This window comes from Carlito syrichta, unplaced genomic scaffold (assembly GCF_000164805.1).
Source record: "Carlito syrichta isolate Samal-C Ts95f unplaced genomic scaffold, Tarsius_syrichta-2.0.1 Scaffold294773, whole genome shotgun sequence".
Lineage (NCBI taxonomy): Eukaryota > Metazoa > Chordata > Mammalia > Primates > Tarsiidae > Carlito > Carlito syrichta.
Genome location: NW_007238869.1, coordinates 45,057 through 67,075, shown reverse-complemented (window position 1 = coordinate 67,075; position 22,019 = coordinate 45,057). Strand labels below are relative to the sequence as shown.

The following is a 22,019-nucleotide window of genomic DNA, read 5'->3' as shown; positions in this document are numbered from 1 at the left end:
GGTGGCTCAGCCTGTAATCCCGCGCCTTTGGGAGGCTGAGATGAGTGGATTGCCTGAGCCTGTGGGTTCGAGACCCGCCTGGGCAGCGAGACCTCATCTCTACAATAAATCAAAAAATCAGCCGGGCGTGGTAGCGCATGCCTGTAATTCCGGCTACTTGGAAGGCTGAGGTGGAAGGATCGCCAGAGTCCAGCAGGTCGAGGCTGCAGTGGCAGCTCTGGCCACTGCACTCCAGTCTGGGTGACAGAGTGAGACTCCAACTAAAAACAACAACAACAACAACAAAAAACAAACAAACAAACAAACAACAACAAAAACAGTGCCAACATGGAAGGCAGCAGAACCAGAAAGCCAAAGAGGCATCTTAATTGGCAGTTGCAATTAGTGACCAAAACTCCAAGCACCCATCTAAAACCTGGTGAAAACAAACCTGCCAAGGGAATGGTGTCCATTGCTTAGGGGTACAGTCAGTGGGGGCACTGAAAGAATAGTTACCCCAAAGAGGCCTAAAACCTCTTGGACCTTGTCCACTGTGCTGGCCAGAAAGCCACTGAAAAAGCAGGTGCACTCTCTTCTGAAGAGAGGAGAGAACACTTGGCTCACAAATGGTGGCCACTTATGAAGGTCTACAAATCTGCTAAACTACCTGGCACTGGCTCACCATCACCCCAACAACCCCCAGGTAAATATTAGGGCACTGGAACCCAAATTAATGTCTTACAACACAAGTGCCAGCCATTTGGTCCTGGCCATCTATTTTGAAATCATATAGCCCTATCTTAACCAAAGGTTACTAAAAATTAATTCAAAGTATAAATATAAAACAATTATCTACAAAAAGGTGAAAAAAACCCAGAAAACAAAGAAAAAACGTAAAAAATTTATAGATATAAAAAAGCATTTTTGGTAAGGAAAGTTATAAAACAGAATAATTGTGTATGATAAAATAAAGTAAAATAACTGGTTATTTAGAAAAAAGAAAAATACAGGGCAAAACAAAAAGTCCAAGCATGTTGTCAATGGTATGTGAAAGTCAGAATAAGGTTTGTGAAGGGAAATTTATGAAAAAAATCTTGGTATATAATTATGTTGGTTATAACTTTTCTCCAGTTCTAAAAAATCTTGGTATATAATTATGTTGGTTACAACTTTTTCTCCAGTTCTAACTGCTGTTATGGCTTTAAAGTTTTTTTTAATTACTTAGGAAATTGAGCTTTAAAAAAAAGTTTTTACATCATCATTTTGTATATTAAAAAAAAATCATGTATGGTACATTTTTGTCATATAATAAAATGGCTAGTTATTTTAAAAATAAGTATAGGACAAAAGTAAAAGGTACAAACATGTTTTAAAATGGCATAAATATGTCAAAAATGGTATGCTAAAGGTTTGTGAAAAAAAAAAGTAACTTACAATAACCTGTAATCCTGTATTATAACATTATGCTTTAAAAAATTTTAATACTTAAACTCTTCAAGTTCTCAATTTAGTCTCTCTATGGTGGGGTAAAAAACAAGGCCCAGAAACCACACCTACCACGCACCCTCCTCTTAAACTGCCTGCAGTTCAGGCACAAGAATTATTAATCCAACATAGGATAAATAACAAAATAACCTGGGCTTCACCCTCTAGCATATCAATGTTGTGAAAGTATATCAGACCTATTATAAAAACAGAAGAAACCATTTTCTCTTGCCAATGTTTACCTGTTTTAAATTCTCAAATTTAAGCTACAACCTAACTACATGTCTCTAATGTTTTCAATTTTTCTTTTTCAGACTTTGTCCAAGTGGCTATATTTCCTTGTTAAAGTACAACTATAGTTGTTAAAGTACAACTATAGGTGGCTCAGCCTATAATTCTGTGCCTTTGGGAGGCTGAGGTGAGTGGATTGCCTGAGCCTGTGGGTTCGAGACCCGCCTGGGCAACTTGGCGAGACCTCATCTCTACAATAAATCAAAAATTAGCCGGGTGTGGTAGCGCGTGCCTGTAGTTCCAGCTACTTGGAAGGCTGAGGCGGAAGGATTGCCGGAGCCCAGCAGGTGAGGCTGCGGTGGCAGGGAGCGGCCACAGCACTCCAGTCTGGGCGACCGAGTGAGACTCCAAGTCAAAAAAAAAAAAAGTACAACTATAAATAATTTACGAGGAGATATTTCAACTTACATTAATAAAGACTTTAGCTAATCATACATATAATGTATAAGACAACTATCATTTTTCCAATATTGTTTCTGAAACAATAACTGTTTTCATTACTGTTTCCTTAAAAATTTTTGCCTGTGCTCTTGCTCGGCATTTTATTAAATCCAAATAGTTTTCAGTTAAAGTCCCACCGTTTCCTGTTCATGTCCTTGAAAACAAATAGGTGGGGACATCTCTATGGTCCACCTCAACAGGATCTTTGTCCCGTTTTCCAGAATCATAAGAATATTTCCAGCCAGGCTCAGTGGCTCAGCTTGTAATCCCGCACTTTGGGAGGCTGAGGTGAGTGGATTGCCTGGGCCCACGGGTTCGAGACCCGCCTGGGCAACTTGGCGAGAACTCATCTCTACAATAAATCAAAAATTAGCTGGACATGGTAGTGTGCGCCTGTAGTTCCAGCTACTTGGAAGGCTGAGGCAGAAGGATCGTCGGAGCCCAGCAGGTCGAGGCTGCGGTGGCCAGGAGTGGCCACCTCACTCCAGTCTGGGCAACAGAGTGAGACTCCAACTCAAAAAAAAAAAGAGCAGGAGTGGGGAATAAAAAAGCAGACCAAAAGTGAAAAGCCACTTTTTATCTTGTTGCTAAACCCCAACACAATGATAAGAAAGTAAAAACTATGTCTGGAAAAAATACACGCTCTAGGTAAAAATTAACTTTGCCGACTTTGTCTTTTCAAAAACACAGACTTCTTAAACATAACTGGTACTGGCCTATCATAATTTGTCTTTTTAGAAACCCAAACTTCTCAAGCATGACCAGTATCAACCCATTGTATACTCAGTGCATTGTAACCAGGATCCCCTCAGGGTCTCCAAAACATCCACGAGTGGTCAACAAAAAAGTCACAACAGCCATGTCTACCTAATTACAACATTTCCAGGGGAAAAAATTTAAGCCAGGACTTGGGGGGCTACAGGGCCACTCTCATCTAGAGTGTAGGCCCACTTCCTGTCTGTGGGAAGTAAACCCTTCCTTCTCTTTTACCTTCAGAGAAGGGGCCAGCACCAAAGAAGGGCTCTGCGTAATGCTAAAAAAATCATGTTGTTTTTATGCCAATAAATCAGGAGTCATTAAGAACACCCTCCAAAAGGTTCAGGAAAATTTAAACAAACAAACAAACAAAAAACAAAAAACAAATCCTGATGTCAAACCTTGTTTAATTGAAACCCATGGCTAACTACCTTAATTACAGGTCTGGCCAGCCCTCTGCTTCTCCTCCTTCTCAGTCTACTCATCGGGTCCTGCATATTAAATTAAATAGTTTGGTTTATAAAACAACAAATCACTTCCTTAAAACTCGTGTATATGTGGGCCCATTACAACCCTCTACCCATAATAAATGAGTCAATACTTTGATTCATGAACAACTAAAGGGAAGGAATGAAATGCCTGTTAACAAACTAACCGTGGCACTCAGTTCCCCCCTTTTACCCCCCTCCCTTGTGTGATTGCCCCAACCTTCCAGTAAACTGTTAACCACGTCCTGCTTGGCAGAAACTCCAGAGAAGCTGTTCTGTAACTGCTAGAGATTGTCCTGTTACTGTTCTGTTAACAGTTCTGTAACCAGCAGGAAGCCCAGATAAGCTGTTCTGCAACTGCTCGAGATAAATTGTTCTGTTACTGTTCTGTTAACTGTTCTTTAACAGTTCTGTAACCAGTGGGAAGCCCAGATAAGCTGTTCTGTAACTGTTGGAGATAAATTGTTAACTGTTCTGTAACTGATATTTCCTGTTTGCATCCCACCTGATGCTGATGAAATTGCAGTTTTGGACTTTATAGACCCCTTGCTTGTTCCATTCGGGGTTGAGAGTTTTTCTGGCATAAGCCTGCTCTCAACCGCTTATAATAAAGAACTCTGTAATTTAACTCTCAGTGTAATGGTGACTCCTTACTAGCAGTGTGGCTACAACACTTAAAACAACACAGAATGAGGAAAGGGACAAATAGGAACACTTCAATTTTACAGACAAAAAAAAGTTTAAACACAAAAAATGACTTACTCAAACACATGCAGGTAGGAATAGAATCTAATTCTAGGAAAACAATCAATTAAATGATACTATTTTTCTATAACCGAAGTTTCAATCAAAAGATATTCCGGCAATATCAGAATTAAATGAAGACATTTAACATGAAGCTTGCAAGGGGCACACTGGAAATAAAAAACGTACCGCAAGTACTAAAGGGTTCCTGGCCATCAGAAGAATTCTGGTCTCTTTCTCTTACATAAAATGTAAGCTGAGTTGGTTTCAAAGACTTGAAGCCTGGTTTCTGGAGGTTTTCTAAGTAGACACTTAATCTCTTAAGAGAATTTTCATTTACTTCCTGGAAAAAAAATTAAGGGTATTTACATACAAAAAGCAACAACAACAAAAAAATCAGAAATTACATCTGACCTTTTAAATACATTATTGAGGCTATTAAATAATTTTGTATTAAAATGTTGGGATTTCATAGCTCTTTGGTAAAAGAACACGTAACAAAATGAACTCCATATGAATGTGATGTAAAAAATGTAACCACATAAGTATTAGAAAAAAACATAATTGAATTCCTTTAGAATCTCAGTGTGGGAAGTGCTCATGATTAAATATCCCGAAGTAATAAATGGTTGCTTGTTTAATTTATAATAACTTGTTCTGAGGTGTGAGAGTCCTGTGGGCAAGTGTTGTACATTTTTCTGCCAGTGTAAGACGAAATCTTTGTAATTATTTTTTGATACATGTTTCTATTTTTTTTTTCCAAAAAGAATCACAGGAAGAAAAACCCAGAAACTAATACAAATGATTATCTATAGAAAGTGAATAGGAATACGGTAAAGGTAACAGGGATAAGAGTGAGACTTCTCAGTAAACTTTGTATTTAGTTTTGATTTTTGAAACCTACACATGTTTTGCAGAATCTTACAGAGATTAAAAAATGTGCATCATTGTGAAATCCTGGACTTTGAGCTTGATGCTATGACTAGGTAAGACTTCAAGTCTGTTTCCCTTAGATAAGGTGTAAGAGCATTCTATAAGAGTGAGAAGAAGACTGAACTCAACATGTGTGGACAAGAAGAGTGAACTGCCTTCATGGGGCTTGCATTTGAGGAAGGGGAGAGGAATAAACAATAAACCTAAAAATGAGAAAACAGGGTACATGGAAAGGGAAAAAACCAGAAAAATAGACTGTAGCATAAAGAGGAAAAAGAATGCTGGGAAGGAAGGTGGAGGTGGCAATTTAAAATAGGGTAGTCTTTGCTAGGGATGCAGGTTCAAAAGTTAAAACAAACAAACAAATCTCCCAGCAAACAACAGTAAAATAGGGTAGCCTGGAGAGCCTCACTGAAAGGTGACACTTTAATGAGAAAGTAAAGGACAAGCCCTATTTAGGATACTGGGAAAAACGATGTGCCAAGCAGAGGGAGCAGCTTAGTGCAAGGGCTTGGCACAGAGTAGGGGGTCAATAAATACAAGTTGAAAGAGAAAATGAAAATATAAATTTATCAGAACAATTACTCCAGGCACACTGTGTCAGGGATCCCGAAGAACACCCTCAGGATCAGTCATTTGCTAGAAGGACTCACAGAATGCAGAAAAGTTGTTTTACTAATTTTTATGGTTTATTACAGCAAAAGGATATGGAATAAAATCAGCAAAGGAAAAAGATATATAGAGCAGAGTCCAGGAGAGACCAGATATAAGTTTCCAGTTGTCATTTCACAATGGAGTTTTACAGACAGTGTTTAATCCCCCCAGCAGTGATGTGTGACAATATCTGAGAAGTGTTGCCAACCAGCAAAGCTCATCCAAATGTTGATGTCCAGGATTTTACTGGGAGTCAGTTAGATAACATGCAGTACCCATGTAACTCCATTATCTATTCAGTCTGTGTCTCCTTTGCCCCAACCAGGTGAAAATGATACAGTGTAGCATAGGGCTCATACACAGAAGTACCGGTATTTACTATAAATCACATTGTTAGCATAAACTATCTGGCATAGCCCAAAAACTCACGCAGAGAGAAATTCCTATCAGGCAGGATTTCCAAAGGTCTCAGAGTCCATCTCCCAGGAGCCAGTCAAGGGCCAGTACTGAAGTCACACATTCTTTTGGAATATGCAATGTTTAAGCAACCCAAGCTTGTTGAGTTAACCCTTCACAGTACATAGAAGTTTTTTAAAATTTTGTTTTCTTTTGCTTAAAGATAAGTTCTTGCTATGTTGTCCAGGCTAGACTTAAACTCTTGGGCTTAGTCTTCCTGCCTCAGCCTCTCCAGTAGCTGGGGACTACGTGTGTGCCACTGCACCTGGCTGCATACAGAAGTTTTAATTTTAAAAGATACATAGGTAGAAGGGGAGAAAACATCAAACTATTACTAGGCTTAATTTTTCCATACATGTTGAATTTTAAAACTTTCAATTATTAATACGTCCCCAAGATAATGAATATTTTCCTATTAATTCAATTTATTGATTACTTAGAAAGGTTCTGGCTTTGAATAACCAACATGTGTATCAAAGATCACAAACCAGAATATTTTCCTAGAGCAAAGAAGCAAAATTGATTTATTTTCCACTGCTAGTAGAAAATAATAATATAACAATATTCTAATTTTAATTTAAGTTACTTTTCATTTTAAACTAGATATCAATGTTAATGAAAATAAAAGCATTTGGCTTTGTAACAAACAGTCATTCCTTGGTATCCATGGGGGATTTGTTTCAGGACCTCCTGCAGATACCCAAATCCACATATGCTCAAATCCCTGATATAATTTGGTGTAGTATTTGCATATAACCTACATTCATCTTCCTGCATACTTTAAATAATTGCTAGATGACTTACAATACCAAACACAACGTAAATAGTTATTAACACTGTATTGCTTAGGGAATAATGACAAGAAAAAAAAGTCTGTACATGTTTAGCAAAGATGCAACTTTTTTCAATCCAAGGTGGGTAGAATCCATGAATGTGAAACACACTGATACAAAAGGCTAACTGTATTTTCTAGTGGCAAAACATTCTGATTATCCTAACTAAATTTATTATAAGTTATTCTTCAAATCAGTTTGTAGTTCTTGACCACACATGACTAATGCAGGGAAGTGGTCCAGCAGCATGCAACATAAGGAAAAGCCATTAGGGCAGTGAAAAAAAATCATCCATCTATCATCCTTAAAAAAACCCAGCTGGTCACAGTAATAGAGGTCTTAAGTTTTCTTTCTAACCCTCAATTTTAAACCAAAAACTGGTACAAAAAGACACGATAACTAATACTCTAGTTTATATGACAGCTTTACTACCTGTACAAAGCAAAGTCAGATTTCATAAAAAATAGTTACATTTTCAATTTCTGCATCTATATTTCAAATTAGTTCAAAATATTTGATTATATCACCATGATAAATTTATAATCAAATCATCCAAATTTATAGAACTCTATGTATTATATATGGTATTATTAACTTTTCATACCATACATATGTGTATGATATGAAAGATAAATAAACTAAACAGAAATGTACATTAATGTTTAGAAAATAAATAAATGTTTACCCTTTCTATGGGGTGCTGTCCGAAGAAATCTGGATGTACCGCAAAATAGAAAGGCCTCAAGGCATTGACTGCTTCGGCTCCTGATAAAGCTCTTGAATAGAGAAACCAGTGGGAAAATATCTTCTCTAGACATAACCTTTTAAAAAGATGTGGCTTGATTATTCACTGAGACACATATATACACTCAAATCTTCAATATATAAAATGACAAAATTAAAAGTACTATGCACAGAAAATACTATAGAAACAAGACAGATACTTTGTGGTTTTCTGACATCTTTAAGTTTTAACAAGCAGTGAGTGCTACATGGTTTCTAAAACAGTGGTTATGATTATAAATTACTCTGGTACAATATGATAAATACTAAATAATAATAATAAGTAGTATTTCCCCTCAATAGTCCCCTTTGAAACGTCAACTGGCTTTACTGCAAATGATAAATGTTTTCTCTATATAACTTTTTTCTTCAAACTCAATATTCAATAGTGCAATTTTTGTCACAGAAAATATTTTAAGAATTGTTGTGCTTAAAAGGAGATACAAGATTTTTTTTGTTCATCTCCTCATTATTAGAATGCTAAAATTATTCTAGTTGAATAACTGGAACTCTTCAATTTTGACATAACCCACCTGAGAGTGTTTTAAAAAGACCAGTGGTTAAATCCAAATAAAATTATTTGCAATTTTTTGGAAGCACTTCCAAGACACCTGTTTTTGAATGTAATAAGTTACCTTTTCCATCCTAAACACTTTATAATAAAGTCTCTAAGCACTGCATACACTTTTGTTCCCATGTGGTAAGTGTGCTGAGTCTTTAGGAAGGTTTTACATTTTTTAAATGGTAGAATTAGATCATATATTTTTTACAATCTGGAGACATATTTTGAGATTGTCTTTTGTTTTTCACATGTATTTGAACCTTTTATGAAGTTGACATAAGGTTTGCACTTTAAGGATTATAACAGGAGTCTGAAGTAAAGGAAACAATCAGTGAGGTTTAAGAATAAGCTGGAATAAGTAAGCAGTAGTGACAGTTCTGCTTATTTCCTGGGAGCTTTGGTTCTCATTTCCAAATGTCTGACATACACTTAGCTCTCTTGCTAGTCTCTCAAATTTTATATAACTAAAAAGGGAGTATGGGTCATTATTTTTCCTTTAAACAGCCTGGTACAGAAGGTAAGGAAGCAATGAGACAGTTCAATCCAGGATTATCTCTTCTTCTGTTATTATGGTACCACCTTTCTCAATGTTGCCAAAGCACAAAACCCAAATTAGCTACCCCCTACCCATTTTCAGTCGGTCTTGAAACATCTTCTCACTTTACAATGTCCCATTAAATTATTTCTCCTTTCTATTTCTCTGCTACCAATAATCATCACCACAAAACTAGACTGTACAGCCTCATAATCAATCTACTGTCCCTTTCTTTAACCATATTGAGTATCACCAACAGATTAACTTCCTAAAATTCCACCATCATTGTATTCCTTATGCAAGCACTTCTGATGGCACCCTCAATTCCTGTAGAATAAAATCCTCTCCTTAGTCTGGTATGCAAAGCCCTCTATGATTGTTTCCTCATCCATCTTTCCAACTTGAACTCTGTTGACTTCTTACAGGTACCCTCAGTTCCAGCCCCCGATAATCTTCCTCATTCTTCCACTTTCTTCCAACACATTTCTTTAATTTTTTTTTTTTTTAAGACAGGATCTCATTCTATTGCTGACTAGGGTACAGAGATGTGATCATAACTCATTGTACCCATGATCTCCTGGCTTCTAGCAATCCTACTGCCTTGGCTTCCCGAGTAGCTGGTACTACAGGTACATGCCACCATGCCTAGCTAATTATTGTTGTTAATTTTTTACTTTTTGTAGAGACAAGGTCTTACTATGTTGCCCAGGCTGGTCTCCAAACCCTGGCCTCAAATGAGCTTCCTGACTTGGCCTCTCAAAGTGTTGGGATTACAGGTGTGAGCCATCATGCCTGGCCTTCCAACATATTTTCTAAGCCCTAATAAATCTTCCCTGCCCCTCACTTCCTCCTCTCCAAATTGCGCTCACTCAATGAACAATTGCTGCATACGCCCCATGTGCCAGGTGTTGTTCCTATTCCCCCAGAACCTTCCGTTTTGTATTCTTGTTACAGTTTCCCCCTTTTAAACTCTAAAAAAAAGAAACAGTGTGCCCTACATATTTGTAACAGAATACCATAAAATGAAACAAGAGTTTCATAGTATTCTTTTCACCCACTACTATGAATGGCTCACATGAATTTTATTTTTCCTTTTTTGTTTTTACTTTCCACAATAAAATAAAATAACTTCAGAATTTGAAAAATCACATTTGCAACAGAATACCATAAAATGAAACAAGAGTTTCATAGTATGCTTTTCACCCACTACTATGAATGGCTCACATGAATTTTATTTTTCCTTTTTTGTTTTTACTTTCTACAATAAAATAAAATAACTTCAGAATTTGAAAAATCACAACAAATTGAAATTAATCAAATGCATAACAGATCTCCGCTCCCCCCAATACTAATCACAGATTGGACCATGATGCTTACCTCCTCACAGGTCTCAGGTGGCAAAACATTTCTGAATATATGTGCACAGCAACTTCCAGGCATCCATTAATTGCTTAAAAAGTTAAGCAGATACCACAAATGAAAAGTGGAGTTTAAAATAAAAGCATAGGCAACCCCCTTGGGTCCCCTCCTGCTCTGGGAGCTTTTCTGTCCTCTCAATAAATCCCACTTAAAAAAAATTAAAAGCATATTACCATTTATATTATACCCCAAAATATGAATTGCTCAGGTATTAATCTAACAAAGTGTGTATAAGATCTATATGAGGAAAACCATAAAACTCTGATGAAAGAAATCACAGAACTAAAAAATGGAGAGACAGTCCATATTTATGGATAGGAAGACTCAATCTTTTTAGACATCAATTTGTCCCAACTTGATCTATAGATTCAATGCAATTCTAGTCAAAATCCCAACAAGTTATTTTGTGGATATTGAAAAACAGATTCCAAAGTTTATAAGGCAAAAGACCCAGAGAATGGCTAACTCAATATTGGAGGAGAACAAAGTTGGAAGACTGATACTACTCAATTTCAAGACATACTCTAAAGTTACAGTAATCAAGAGAGTGTGGTATTAGTGAAAGGGTAAACAGACTCACAGAACAGAATAGAGAGAACAGAAATAGGTCCATAAAAATAAAGTCAACTGATCTTTGACAAGGAAACAAAGGCAAGCCTATGGAGCAAAACAAAGATAATTTTTCAACAAATGATACTCAAACAATTGGAAATCCACAAGCAAAACAATCTAGACACAGACCTTATACCTTTCACAAATATTAACTCAGAACGGATCATAGACTTAAATGTAAAATGCAAAACTATAAAACGCCTAGAAGATAGCCAAAGAAAAAAATCTAGATGACCTTGGGTATGGAAATTTTTTTTAGATACAATACCAAAGGCACAATCCATGAAAGATATAATTGATAGGCTGGACTTCATGAAAATTGAAAATTCCTGCTCTGTGAAAGGCAATGGCAAGAGAATAAGAAGACAAGCCATATTCTTGGAGAAAATATTGGCAAAAGACACATCTGATAACAAACTGTTATCCAAAATATGCAAAGAACTTTTAAAACTCAACAGTACGAAAACAAGCAGCCTAATTAAAAATGGGGAAAAGACCTGAACAGACACCAACCCAAAAGATATACAGATGGCAAATAATCATGTTATCAGAGAACTGCAAATTAAATAACAATGAGATACACTACATATCTATAAGAATGACCAACATCCAAAACACTGATAACAGCAAATACTGGTGAGGATGGGCAGTAACAGGAACTCTCGCTGCTGGTGTGAATGTAAGATGACAAAGCTGCTTTGGAAGACAGTTTGGCAGTTTCTTACAAAACTAAACATACTCTTACCACACTATCCAGTAATTGTATACCTTGGAAATTTACCAAATGAATTGAAAACTTATGTCCACACAAAAACCAGTGCACAGATGTTTATAGCAGCTTTATTCATAATTGCCAAAATGTGGAAGCAACCAACATGTCCTTTAGCAGGGTAAACTGTGGTACATCCGGACAACAGAATATTATTCAGGCTTTAAAAAAAAACAAGCCATGGAGAAACTTAACTGCATATTACATAAGCCATAAAAAGACATGGAGGAAATGTAACTGCAGATTACTAAGTTAAAGAAGCCAATCTGAAAAGAAGACATACTGTGTGATTCCAACTATATGATATTCTGGAGAAAGCAAAAGTATGAAGACAGTATAAAGATCAGTGGTTGCCAGGGGTCAGATTTAGGGAGGGATGAATAGGGAGAGCACAGAGGATTTTTAGGGCAGTAACACCATTCTGTATTATACTACAATGGTGGATATTGCACATTTGCCAAAAACCATAGAATATATAACACCAAGAGTGAACTGTAAAGTATGGACTTTTGGTGACAATTATGTTCCAGTGTAGGTTTATCAACTGTAACTAATGTACTACTGAGGTGTGGATGCTGACGGAGGGAGGTGACCCAGGAGTAGGAATGGAGGTATATGGAACTTTTTTTTTTCTTTTTGAGGGAGGTCTCACTCTGTTGCTGAGGTTGGTGTGCAGGGGAGCAATCACTGCAGTCTCCACCTCTTTGGCTCAAGTGAGCCTTCTGCCTCAGCCTCTAGCAATCCAACTGCCTCAGTCTCCTGAGTAGCTAGCACTACAGGCATGACACTATGCCAAGCTTGATTTTTTTTTTTTTGTAGAGACAGGGTCTTACTATATGTTGCCCAAGCTGTTCTTGACCTCTTGGGCTCAAATAATCCTCCCACCTTGGCCTCCCAAAGTGTTGGAACTGTCTTTGCTTTCTGCTTAATTTTGCTATGAAACTAGTATTGCTCTAAAATTTAAATTCCTTTTTTTTTTTTTGAGTTGGAGTCTCACTCTGTTGCCCAGGCAGGAGTGCAGTGGCACACTCATGGATGCTGGGCCCTGCTGATTCTTCCACCTCAGCCTTCCAATTAGCCGGAACTACAGGCACATACTACCAAGTCCGGCTAATTTTTGATTTATTGTATGTAGACATGAGGTCTCGCCAAGTTGCCCAGGCTGGTCTTGAACCCACAGGCTCAGGCAATTCACTTGCCCTGGCCTCCCAAAGTGCTGGGATTATAGGCTGAGCCACCGACCCTGGCCTAAATTCCATTTTTAAGAAAAAGTTAAAGAGATGAAAGGGGGGAAAAGATTAAACTCACACTAGCTTTTCCAATAATTTAGATCTTTAGCAAGATATTCAAGTATACTATGGTCTCCATATCAAGTGACCAAGTGATTTTAAAAATCCTATGAGTAGTATCTTACTAGTTTTAAAATACCATATTATTCACATGATAATCGTCAGGTAAAAATATCTTTTTTCTGCTACTTAATTGGGCTCTGCGCTTTTTCCATTTTCTATTACTCCATTTTTTGTAGAGATCTGTTGAACAGCACATTCTCTCAAAACAAAAGTACTATTCTGTCAGATCCCACCCTCCCTTTTTAATAGTCAGGCCCAGTGGTTAGCACATACCTGCAATTCTAACAGTTTGGGAGATCAGGGGGGGAATTGCTTGAGCCCAGGAGTTTGAGACAAGTCTGGGTAACATAGCGAGCCCTCATCTCTATAAAAAAAATTTAAAAATTAGCCAGGCATGGTGGTGCTTGCTTGTAGTCCCAACTACAGAGGCTGGGGTGGAAGGATCACCTGAGTACAGGAGATGGAGGCTGTGAAGAACTATAATCATGCCACTGCACTCCAGCCGGTGACAGAATGTGACTCTGACTCAAAAAAAAAAAAAAAGCGCCAGGCTCAGTGGCTCAGCCTGCAATCCCGCGCCTTGGGAGGCTGAGGTGAGTGGATTGCCTGGACCCGCGGGTTCGAGACCCACCTGGGCAACTTGGCAAGACCTCATCTCTACAATAAATCAAAAAATTAGCCGGGTGTGGTAGTGCGCACCTGTAGTTCCAGCTACTTGGAAAGCTGAGGCGGAAGGATCGCCGGAGCCCAGCAGGTCGAGGCTGTGGTGGCCGGGAGCGGCCACTGCACTCCAGTCTGGGTGACAGAGTGAGACTCCGACTCAAAAAATAAAAATAAAAAAAAAAGATAAAATAAGTTTTTCCCTGTTGCCCAGGCTGGAATGTAGTGGTGGGATCATAGCTCAATGCATCCTTGATGTCCTGGGCTCCAGTGATCCTTCCACCTCAGTCTCCTGAGTAGCTGAGACCAAAGGCACCCTCCACTATACTCAACTGATTTTTAAGTTTTTTTTTTTTTTTGTAGTAATGGAGTCTTGCTATGTCACCCAGGCTGGTTTTAAACTTGTGGCCTCAAGCAGTCCTCCCACCTTGGCTACCAAAGCTCTGGGATGACAGGTGTGAGCCACTGTACCCAGCCCTATTTCTGTCAAATCGTAAGCATCAACATGTTTTTAAAGAATGTATTAATGATGTGCTCAATATACCTGAACTTAAGTAATGTAATGGGACACACCTGTCATTAAGAGAATGATGGAAATACATATTTTAAAGAAAAATTATCTTTTATTATTATTATTTTTATTTTTTTGGAGTCAGAGTCTCTCTCTGTCGCCCAGGCTGGAGTGCAGTGGCACACTCATGGCCACCGAGGTCACAGCCTCGACCTGCTGGGCTCAGGCAATGCTTCTACCTCACCCTTCCAAGTAGCTAGAACCACAGGTCCATGCCACCATGCCTGGCTAATTTTTTATTTATTGTACTGATGAGGTCTCACCATGTTGCTCAGCCTGGTCTTGAACCCCTGAGTCAGACAATCCTCTCGCCTCTGCCGCCCAAAGTGCTGGGATTATAGGCATGAGCCGAGAACTATCTTTTTAGAATGTGCATTTTCAAACAATAATCAATACCTCAATTTATTTTCTGGCTGACTGGTGTGGCAAGAGTTTCTTGGATACAGATTGTATTTACAGGCATTCATTTCAATGTTTAAAAAGTGTTTTTATTTAACCATTCTCATTGATATTTTGTTTGAGACAAATATACAAAGAAAATACTTCTACCATCACTATGAAGGTTACTGAGATGAAATGGAGATACCATGAGGGGAAAAAAAGAAACTTTTGGACTACTTGAAGTTTCAGTGTTACTAGTGAGGATCTGAATTCTCACCCAAATTCATTACAAAGTAACCAGGATAATGTAGACTTAGTTAGGATAGCACAGATACAAGGCTCAAAGCTTGCAAAGAAAAAAGACCAGAAAAATATACATATGTAATCTGTAGCAATGGCTATCTCTAGGTGGCAGGATATTAAGTGCTTTAATTTTTTAAATTTCCTAGTTTATTTACAATGAATATGTGAAATATATTCTTAAAAAATGAAGCAGCCAGTCACAGTGGTTTGCACCTGTAAACCCAGAGACGTGGAAGGCTGAGGTGGGAGGAGCACTTGAGTCCAGCAGTTCAAGATGAGCCTGGTCAATGAATCAAGACCCCTATCTCCAAACAAATATAGAAACAATCAGGACAAGTGTGCTGTCTCATGCCTCTAATTTCAGCACTTTAGGAGGCAGATGTGGGAGGATCACTTGAGCCCAGGTGATTAAGGCTGCAGTGAGCCATGATCCTGCCACTGTACTCCAGCTTGGTGACAGAGTGAGATCTTATCTCTATGAAAACAAAAGAAAAAAAAAACAATTAAATTATCTGGGTGTGGTGGTGCCTGCCTGTAATCCCAGCTTCTTGAATGGGCTGAGGTAGGAGGACAGTTGGAGCCTAGGCATTCCAGGCCACTAAAATAAACTTAAAAAGAAAAAGATCTGAAACCAATTCAGAAATGACTAGATGCTTCAACTTTTATTCAAAAAGAATTTTAGAGGCAGGCAGCCACGTTACATTGTTCAGAAATCAATTTAGAGGGTTTGGCTTAAGCATTCGTTCAGAGTTAGTCTCTAAAGAATTGCCTACAGCAAAATTGCAAAAATTAGAGAATGTATCTGCTATAGTCTGAATGTTTCTCCCCAAAATTCATATGTTGAAACCTAATTATTGTTTTGTTTTGTTTTGAGTTGGAGTCTCACTCTGTTACCCAGACTGGAGTGCAGTGGCTGCTCCCGGCCACAGCAGCCTTGACCTGCTGTGCTCTGGCGATCCTTCTGCCTCAGCCTTCCAAGTAGCCGGAATTACAGGCATGCACTACCACACCCGGCTGATTTTTTGATTTATTGTAGAGATGAGGTCTCGCTGCCCAGGCGGGTCTCGAACCCGCGGGCTCAGGCAATCCACTCACCTCAGCCTCCCAAAGGCACGGGATTACAGGCTGAGCCACTGAGCCCGGCTGAAACCTAATTATTAATGTGATATATTAGAAATGGGGTCTTTGGGAGGTGATTCGGTCATGGGTACCTTTACAAAAAAAGCCCCCAAAGGCTGCCTTGTCCCTCTACCACATGAACTTACAGCAAGAGGCTATGCCCTCACTAGATACCAAATCTGCAGACATCCTGATGTTAAACTTCCCAGCCTCCAGAACTGGAGAATACATTTCTGTTGTTTATAAGGTACATAGTTTATGGTATCTTGCCATAGCACCCAAACAGATTCAGACAGTATCCTTTAATGACTTTTAATTATAGAGCATAGAGTATGTTGTGCCTAATTCAGAATTATGTAACATGTCTTAGAAGTATTTCCATAATACATAATCAAAGGAAAAAATTGTTTAAAGTAGTGGTCTTCAGTTGTCCAGAAAAATTAGTTCATTCATTATTCACTTTGTAATCATAGGGTATAATTAAACTACTGAGCAATGAATAATACTTAGAAATGTGATGGCAGAGTCTCCTATCTGCTATGGTCTCAATGTTTGAATTAAACATTCAAAACAATGAAATAAACAATAACATGTTCTCAAATACAAGTCTGAACATTATATTATGATTTTTAGATTTAGAAAGAGTACTTAAAAAAAACAAAACAAGTTTAGAGCTAGGTGTTTTCTACCTGCTTATTTTGTGAGTAGGTTGTTTCCTGAAAGGGTTTACACTTCAGTAGAGAAAGAAAATGAGAATCTAGGCCATTGCTGTCTAAAAAGGAAGTCAGCAACTAGCAACATGTGGCTATTGAGCACTTGAATATGGCTAGACTAAATTGAGAAGTGTTAAGTGCAAAGTACCCACTGGATTTTTAAGGTTTAGTATAAAGAATGGGAAGTATCTCAGTAATAATTTTTTATATTGGATGTATGTTGAAATGATAAGTTATTAAAATTCATGTCACTTTTTTACTTAAAAAAACTAAAACACAACCTAGTTTTAACTGTCTTTTGCAACTTATTATTAGAAAATTTTAAATTATATCTGAGGCTCACATTGTATTTTTATTGAACTGTGCTGATCTAAGTCAATGCAAGGCAAAGTGATGCTCAGAGTAGATAGTTCACACAATGGTTAGGAAAGGGAGGCTGGGAGCTTGAGATCTGTATTTAAATCTTGACTTCTGCACTGACTGCATGAGCAAAGGCAAGTTACACCACCTTCCCGAGTCAGTTTCCTCATCTATTAAATAACACAGATTTGTATTAAAAACAGTCTGGTATACTACAGACTAAAAACAGTATGGCCTACTACAAAAACATTTCTTTAATATGAATCAACTTATGTTCAATTGGTAAATAGGGGAAACATATTGTACATGCATTCTCTCCTAGAATATTAGTGATCTGAAGTGATCAGAGGTGGACACTCTACAATTAAAAAAAAAAAAGGCTTTAGTGAAACATAAAATCCTTAAGGAAAAAAAAATCCCCAATAGTTCCTTCCTTTGGTTTAAAAAGCAGACTCTTAGTGGCTTCAAGTATGGCTACATTTTCCTCTACATCAAACCATCTGGGAAGATGCTAGTGATGTAGATTAAAAAGTCAGAGATTTCCAAGTCTTTTAAAAAAATAACTGATTGATAAATAAGGCTATTTCTGGATTGAAATGTCATTTTGATGAAACTGGTCTAAACTACATTTAGTTGTACTAGTGTGCTTATTAGTGTTATGATTTTTGTTAGGGTTCTTATAAAGCTTTGTAAATTTTGAGTGGTGTGTATTCTTTCTCCATAAACCCTGTTACTTTAGTGTATTATCTTGTAGAATATTAGGAGTTCCAGGAATGTATGTAATGCATTATAGCAACATCTCTGTACTACAGACTGTGACTTCAAACTGCCCTTTATTTGTGATATTAACTTTTCATTAACTGAGAGAATACTTTGAGCTAATACAATGCTTGACTGCTAGACAGTTTAGCTAATAAAATTTGTGAATATTTTATTGAATTTTGTTTTTATTTTATTAAAAAGTTACAATTCTAACACTAGCAATAAAGAATATCATATTTAATACAAATGAGAGAACAACAGATAGGCATTACCGTTTGGCCTTTAACTGACCTTCACTAGACTGAAGTTATCTTGACAGTGTATATGGTTGAAAAACACATATACAATGCTAGAAATATTCATTAATGCCTTTCTAAAAGGTAAAATGTAATTTAGAACCTCATAATTATTTTTTAGCTCTGTGGATACGGAATCCCACATCTAACTTTTTGTACATGTTTTAAGTAGTTCATGATTTATGAAAGTATGAGCTACTAATCTTGCAAGATTTTTGTGACACTTAAGCAAAACAATGTACATAAAGGATTTAGCAACATTTGGCAAATGGAAAATTCATAAAAGTGGCAACTATTATTGTTATTATATAAGTCATGGCGTATAGAAAAACTGCAGAATTCTTTTTCCCACTCCAATGTGGGCTCACATATCGATCAAACATACAGTTAAATATAACACTTTATCTAAAAACAAATTTTGTGATTGAAAAATTGAGAATTATTGCAATAAGAGATTGATGTCTAAAAGTCTTTTAAAAATACAATGTAGTAGGCAATTTTGCCAAGGCTACTTACAGGTCAAAAAGTACAAATGAATGATTAAATTGCAAAAGCTTTTCAAAATATTCAAATATTTTGAAGCCATCAGAATAAAAAATAGATAATTGCTTATTTTTACAATTTGAAGACAGAGTTAGCACTTGCTTAGTAATAAAAACAAGTATTGATGAAAGCATTTTTCTCTCCTCCCAAAAAACTAAAAATAAAATCCTGAACTGAGTATAATAAAGTTATCTTATACTGTGAGAATTGCCTTTTTATGAACTAGTACTGATTCTTTTTCTTTTTCTTTTGAGTCAGTCTCACTCTGTTTCTCAAGCTGGAGTGCAATGACATGATCATGGCTCACAGCAGCCTTGACCTCCTGGGCTCAGGAAATCCTTCCACCTCAGCCTCCTCAGTAGCTGGGACTACAGGGGTATACCATGCCCACTTAATTCTTTGATTTTTTTAAAGACAATGTTCCTTGGGGGATGGAGGAGCAATGAAAGGGGGAATGGAAGAGATATGAGACGGAATGTGACTGTTCATTTTTCCAACAATTCTCTCCACTTCCCCAATGCTAATTCATATTTCTAGAGGAAAATGCCTATGTACATAAAAAAGATATTCAGTTAATATTCTGATATCCATTCAACCAAATTATTGTTCTAAGATGACTATTTCCTATACAAATCATTGGGAAAAATTAATATATGCTTTCTGGTTCTGTTTAAGCATAAGAATGAAAATTGATTTTTCCCCTTGGAGCCCTGCAAGTCTTTTGAGTATTTCTCATAAGCTTTCCTTTAAGAATGGGCTCTGAAGACTAAGTGACAGGTAAGGTGTGATCAGATCAGGATTCAGTTTTGAGAAAAAAGAAGAGATAAGGAGAGAATGAGAAAAAGAAACTACTCAGGGAAGTGCTTCTCAGAGCAACAATAGCATCACCTGTGAGAAATGCAAATTATCAGGCCCCACCCCAATCCTGCAGACTGAGAAACTGTTTTGACCCACCAAGGGATTCTGATGCACACTCAAGTTTGAGAACCACTGCTTAAGGGAGTCCTTCTGGTTCTATCACCAAAGAGGATCCTGGGGTATCTGTTAGGAAATGTTCAAGCTTTAATTGTTTAAAAAATAATGATTTAATTCAAACTTAGGGAAAGATCTTTAGATACTCAATTGTATGTTAAAAATCAAATAGAGATTTTTTGGTTTTGCTTGTACTGGTTCTTTGTTCCCTGTATAGTTCACCTACTTCTCAGATTAAAAAAATGAAATTCTAAATGGAGACAAAGTTAGAGTCTAGGTTGACAGGCATGGCAGCTTGCCTTTTTTATAAGACACAGATCTTGGGTTAGTCTTTAACTTTGTGAGACCAGAAACCAGTGTTCTCACTTCAGGCAGAAATAAGAATCAAACCACAAGAGGCCTGACTGACAACTGGAATGTCAACATTTAAATTTACTTTGAGAAATGTAACTGCGTAGAAGACTAGAAGATTCAGATCTAACGTTCTTAAACAAATTACTATCAGCAGGTTGAAGAAACACTGCTTCGGAGTAGAGTTGGGTGCTCCCGTGTGCTAGTGACACTAGCTCCAAAGGTCCACATCAACTGCAGGCTTTTAGTCTTCAAATTCTTACATGGATGGTTCCTGTCCCTTCTGCACTTAGCCCCCTATCCTTCCATTTGGAAAAGGCTTCAGTTAGCTATAAAATAACTAAAGAGGTTACACTGTTTTTCAGACTTGGGAGGCATTCTGGGTCCTTATTCACCCATTCATCAAAACTTATGTATCAGGTCCTGTGAAAAGCACTGGGAATAGAAGAGCATTAAGGCAGTTTCAGCCCTCAGAATATGTATAGTCTACAAGAGAGGGAGGGAGGAGTGGAAAATTAGACACACAAGCACATCATTAGAAAACAATGTAGTAAATGCAATGAAACAGACATGCACAGAAACTCCCAGGTGCTACACCTGGAACTGGGGAGAAGATACTCTAGACAGTCTTGTCCAAGGAGATGGTGTCATTCTAGGATGGAGGGGGCGGGTAGAAGACCGGGAAGGAAGCAATTTACAAACCATTGTAAATGACTACTTTAATCCACTTAATAGTGATAATAGCGACTATTTCATAATGTGAAAATTTCTAATTTTTAACCTAAATTATGTGGTGAGGCATTAAATCTTCTGTGCAGTTTCAAACCAAATTTGGTGGAAAGGTATCTAAACTGACGAAAAATTCAAATTATGGAATTGCACAAAAAACCCCTGTTTTTGTTTTGCTTAAATTACGATCGACAGACACAGAAACAGAAATCTCTGTTTCATAAGCAGAGGTCCCAGGATTGAGCTATGCCCATTTGGCACAGTTTTTATTTGAAAGTAACTTATTTTGACAAAGTTAATCTCATGCCATTCTTATTTAACTATGGCTTCTCTTCGTAACTATCTTGTAAGGTTTTTGAAAGCAGTTCAACTAAGGAGGGAAAAAAAGCAAGCAATCGTCATTGCTTTTCGGTTGAATACGTACTTCTTAGAGTAGGGAAAAAGGCAAAGAAAAAGCAAATGCAAGAAATTCTATTAGATAAATTAACCTAAATTCTATAGCTTCCTTTTCTAAATCTTTTGCTATGAGATTTAAATCATAACAATTTCCTGTAAATCAAAGATTTTGGGAAATTTTTACAGGCGGAAAAAATAAAATCTAAATCGTCTTTGCGTTCTCATTTCAAGCGAATTAAGACAACAGACGCGATACCCTTGGCACTGCCTCAGTTCAAAAGTTAGCATGCCGAGCGAAGGTGGCTCTGAGCACGCTCCTCCGACACCCCCCACCACCACCTCCGACTCCCCTCAGAGGAGCCTGAATGCATCACTGGAGCCCTTCCCCTTCCGCTCCTTACAGTTCTGGTTGGGGTCCGGAGCGAGAGCTTTGACCAGTTCCACCGCCCACCCTGTACCAGGAGAGAGGACGGTCGCTCCTCCGGCAGGGCTGTGCGGAGGCGCATGCGCCTCAGGGCGCCAGCCGGCCAACCAGCGCTTGCGGCAGGGCCTGGTGTTCCCACCTGCCCTCCCTCCACTGGGCGGCAGGCTCTGACAGGCTCCCACCCGCGGGGCTCTCCGAGACCCCACCCCTGAAATCTCAGCCGGGCACGCACAGCACCTCCCACCCCAACACCTTCCCCACCGCTGCGGCTGCGGGCCGCTCGAGGTCAGCCCTGGCAGGGGGACGGGCCGTAGACCGTGCTCTCATTGGCTGGAGCGTGCCCGGCT

The 22,019-nt window shown here is 38.0% G+C and overlaps 1 protein-coding gene across 1 annotated transcript in view; it reads right to left on the bottom strand.

The window, feature by feature from the left end:
- TCAIM (T-cell activation inhibitor, mitochondrial) overlaps positions 1–21,748 on the bottom strand; it is a 63,792-nt gene extending 42,044 nt beyond the window's left edge. Inside the window, exons 1-4 of the mRNA XM_021710616.1 lie at positions 21,650–21,748; positions 10,318–10,390; positions 7,746–7,881; positions 4,374–4,527 (exon numbers count right to left, since the gene is read on the bottom strand). Coding sequence (XP_021566291.1) covers positions 4,374–4,527; positions 7,746–7,881; positions 10,318–10,346 — 319 coding nt within the window. The 5' untranslated portion in view covers positions 10,347–10,390; positions 21,650–21,748. The remainder of the gene's footprint in view (positions 1–4,373; positions 4,528–7,745; positions 7,882–10,317; positions 10,391–21,649) is intronic.
- Positions 21,749–22,019: the final 271 nt, after the last annotated feature.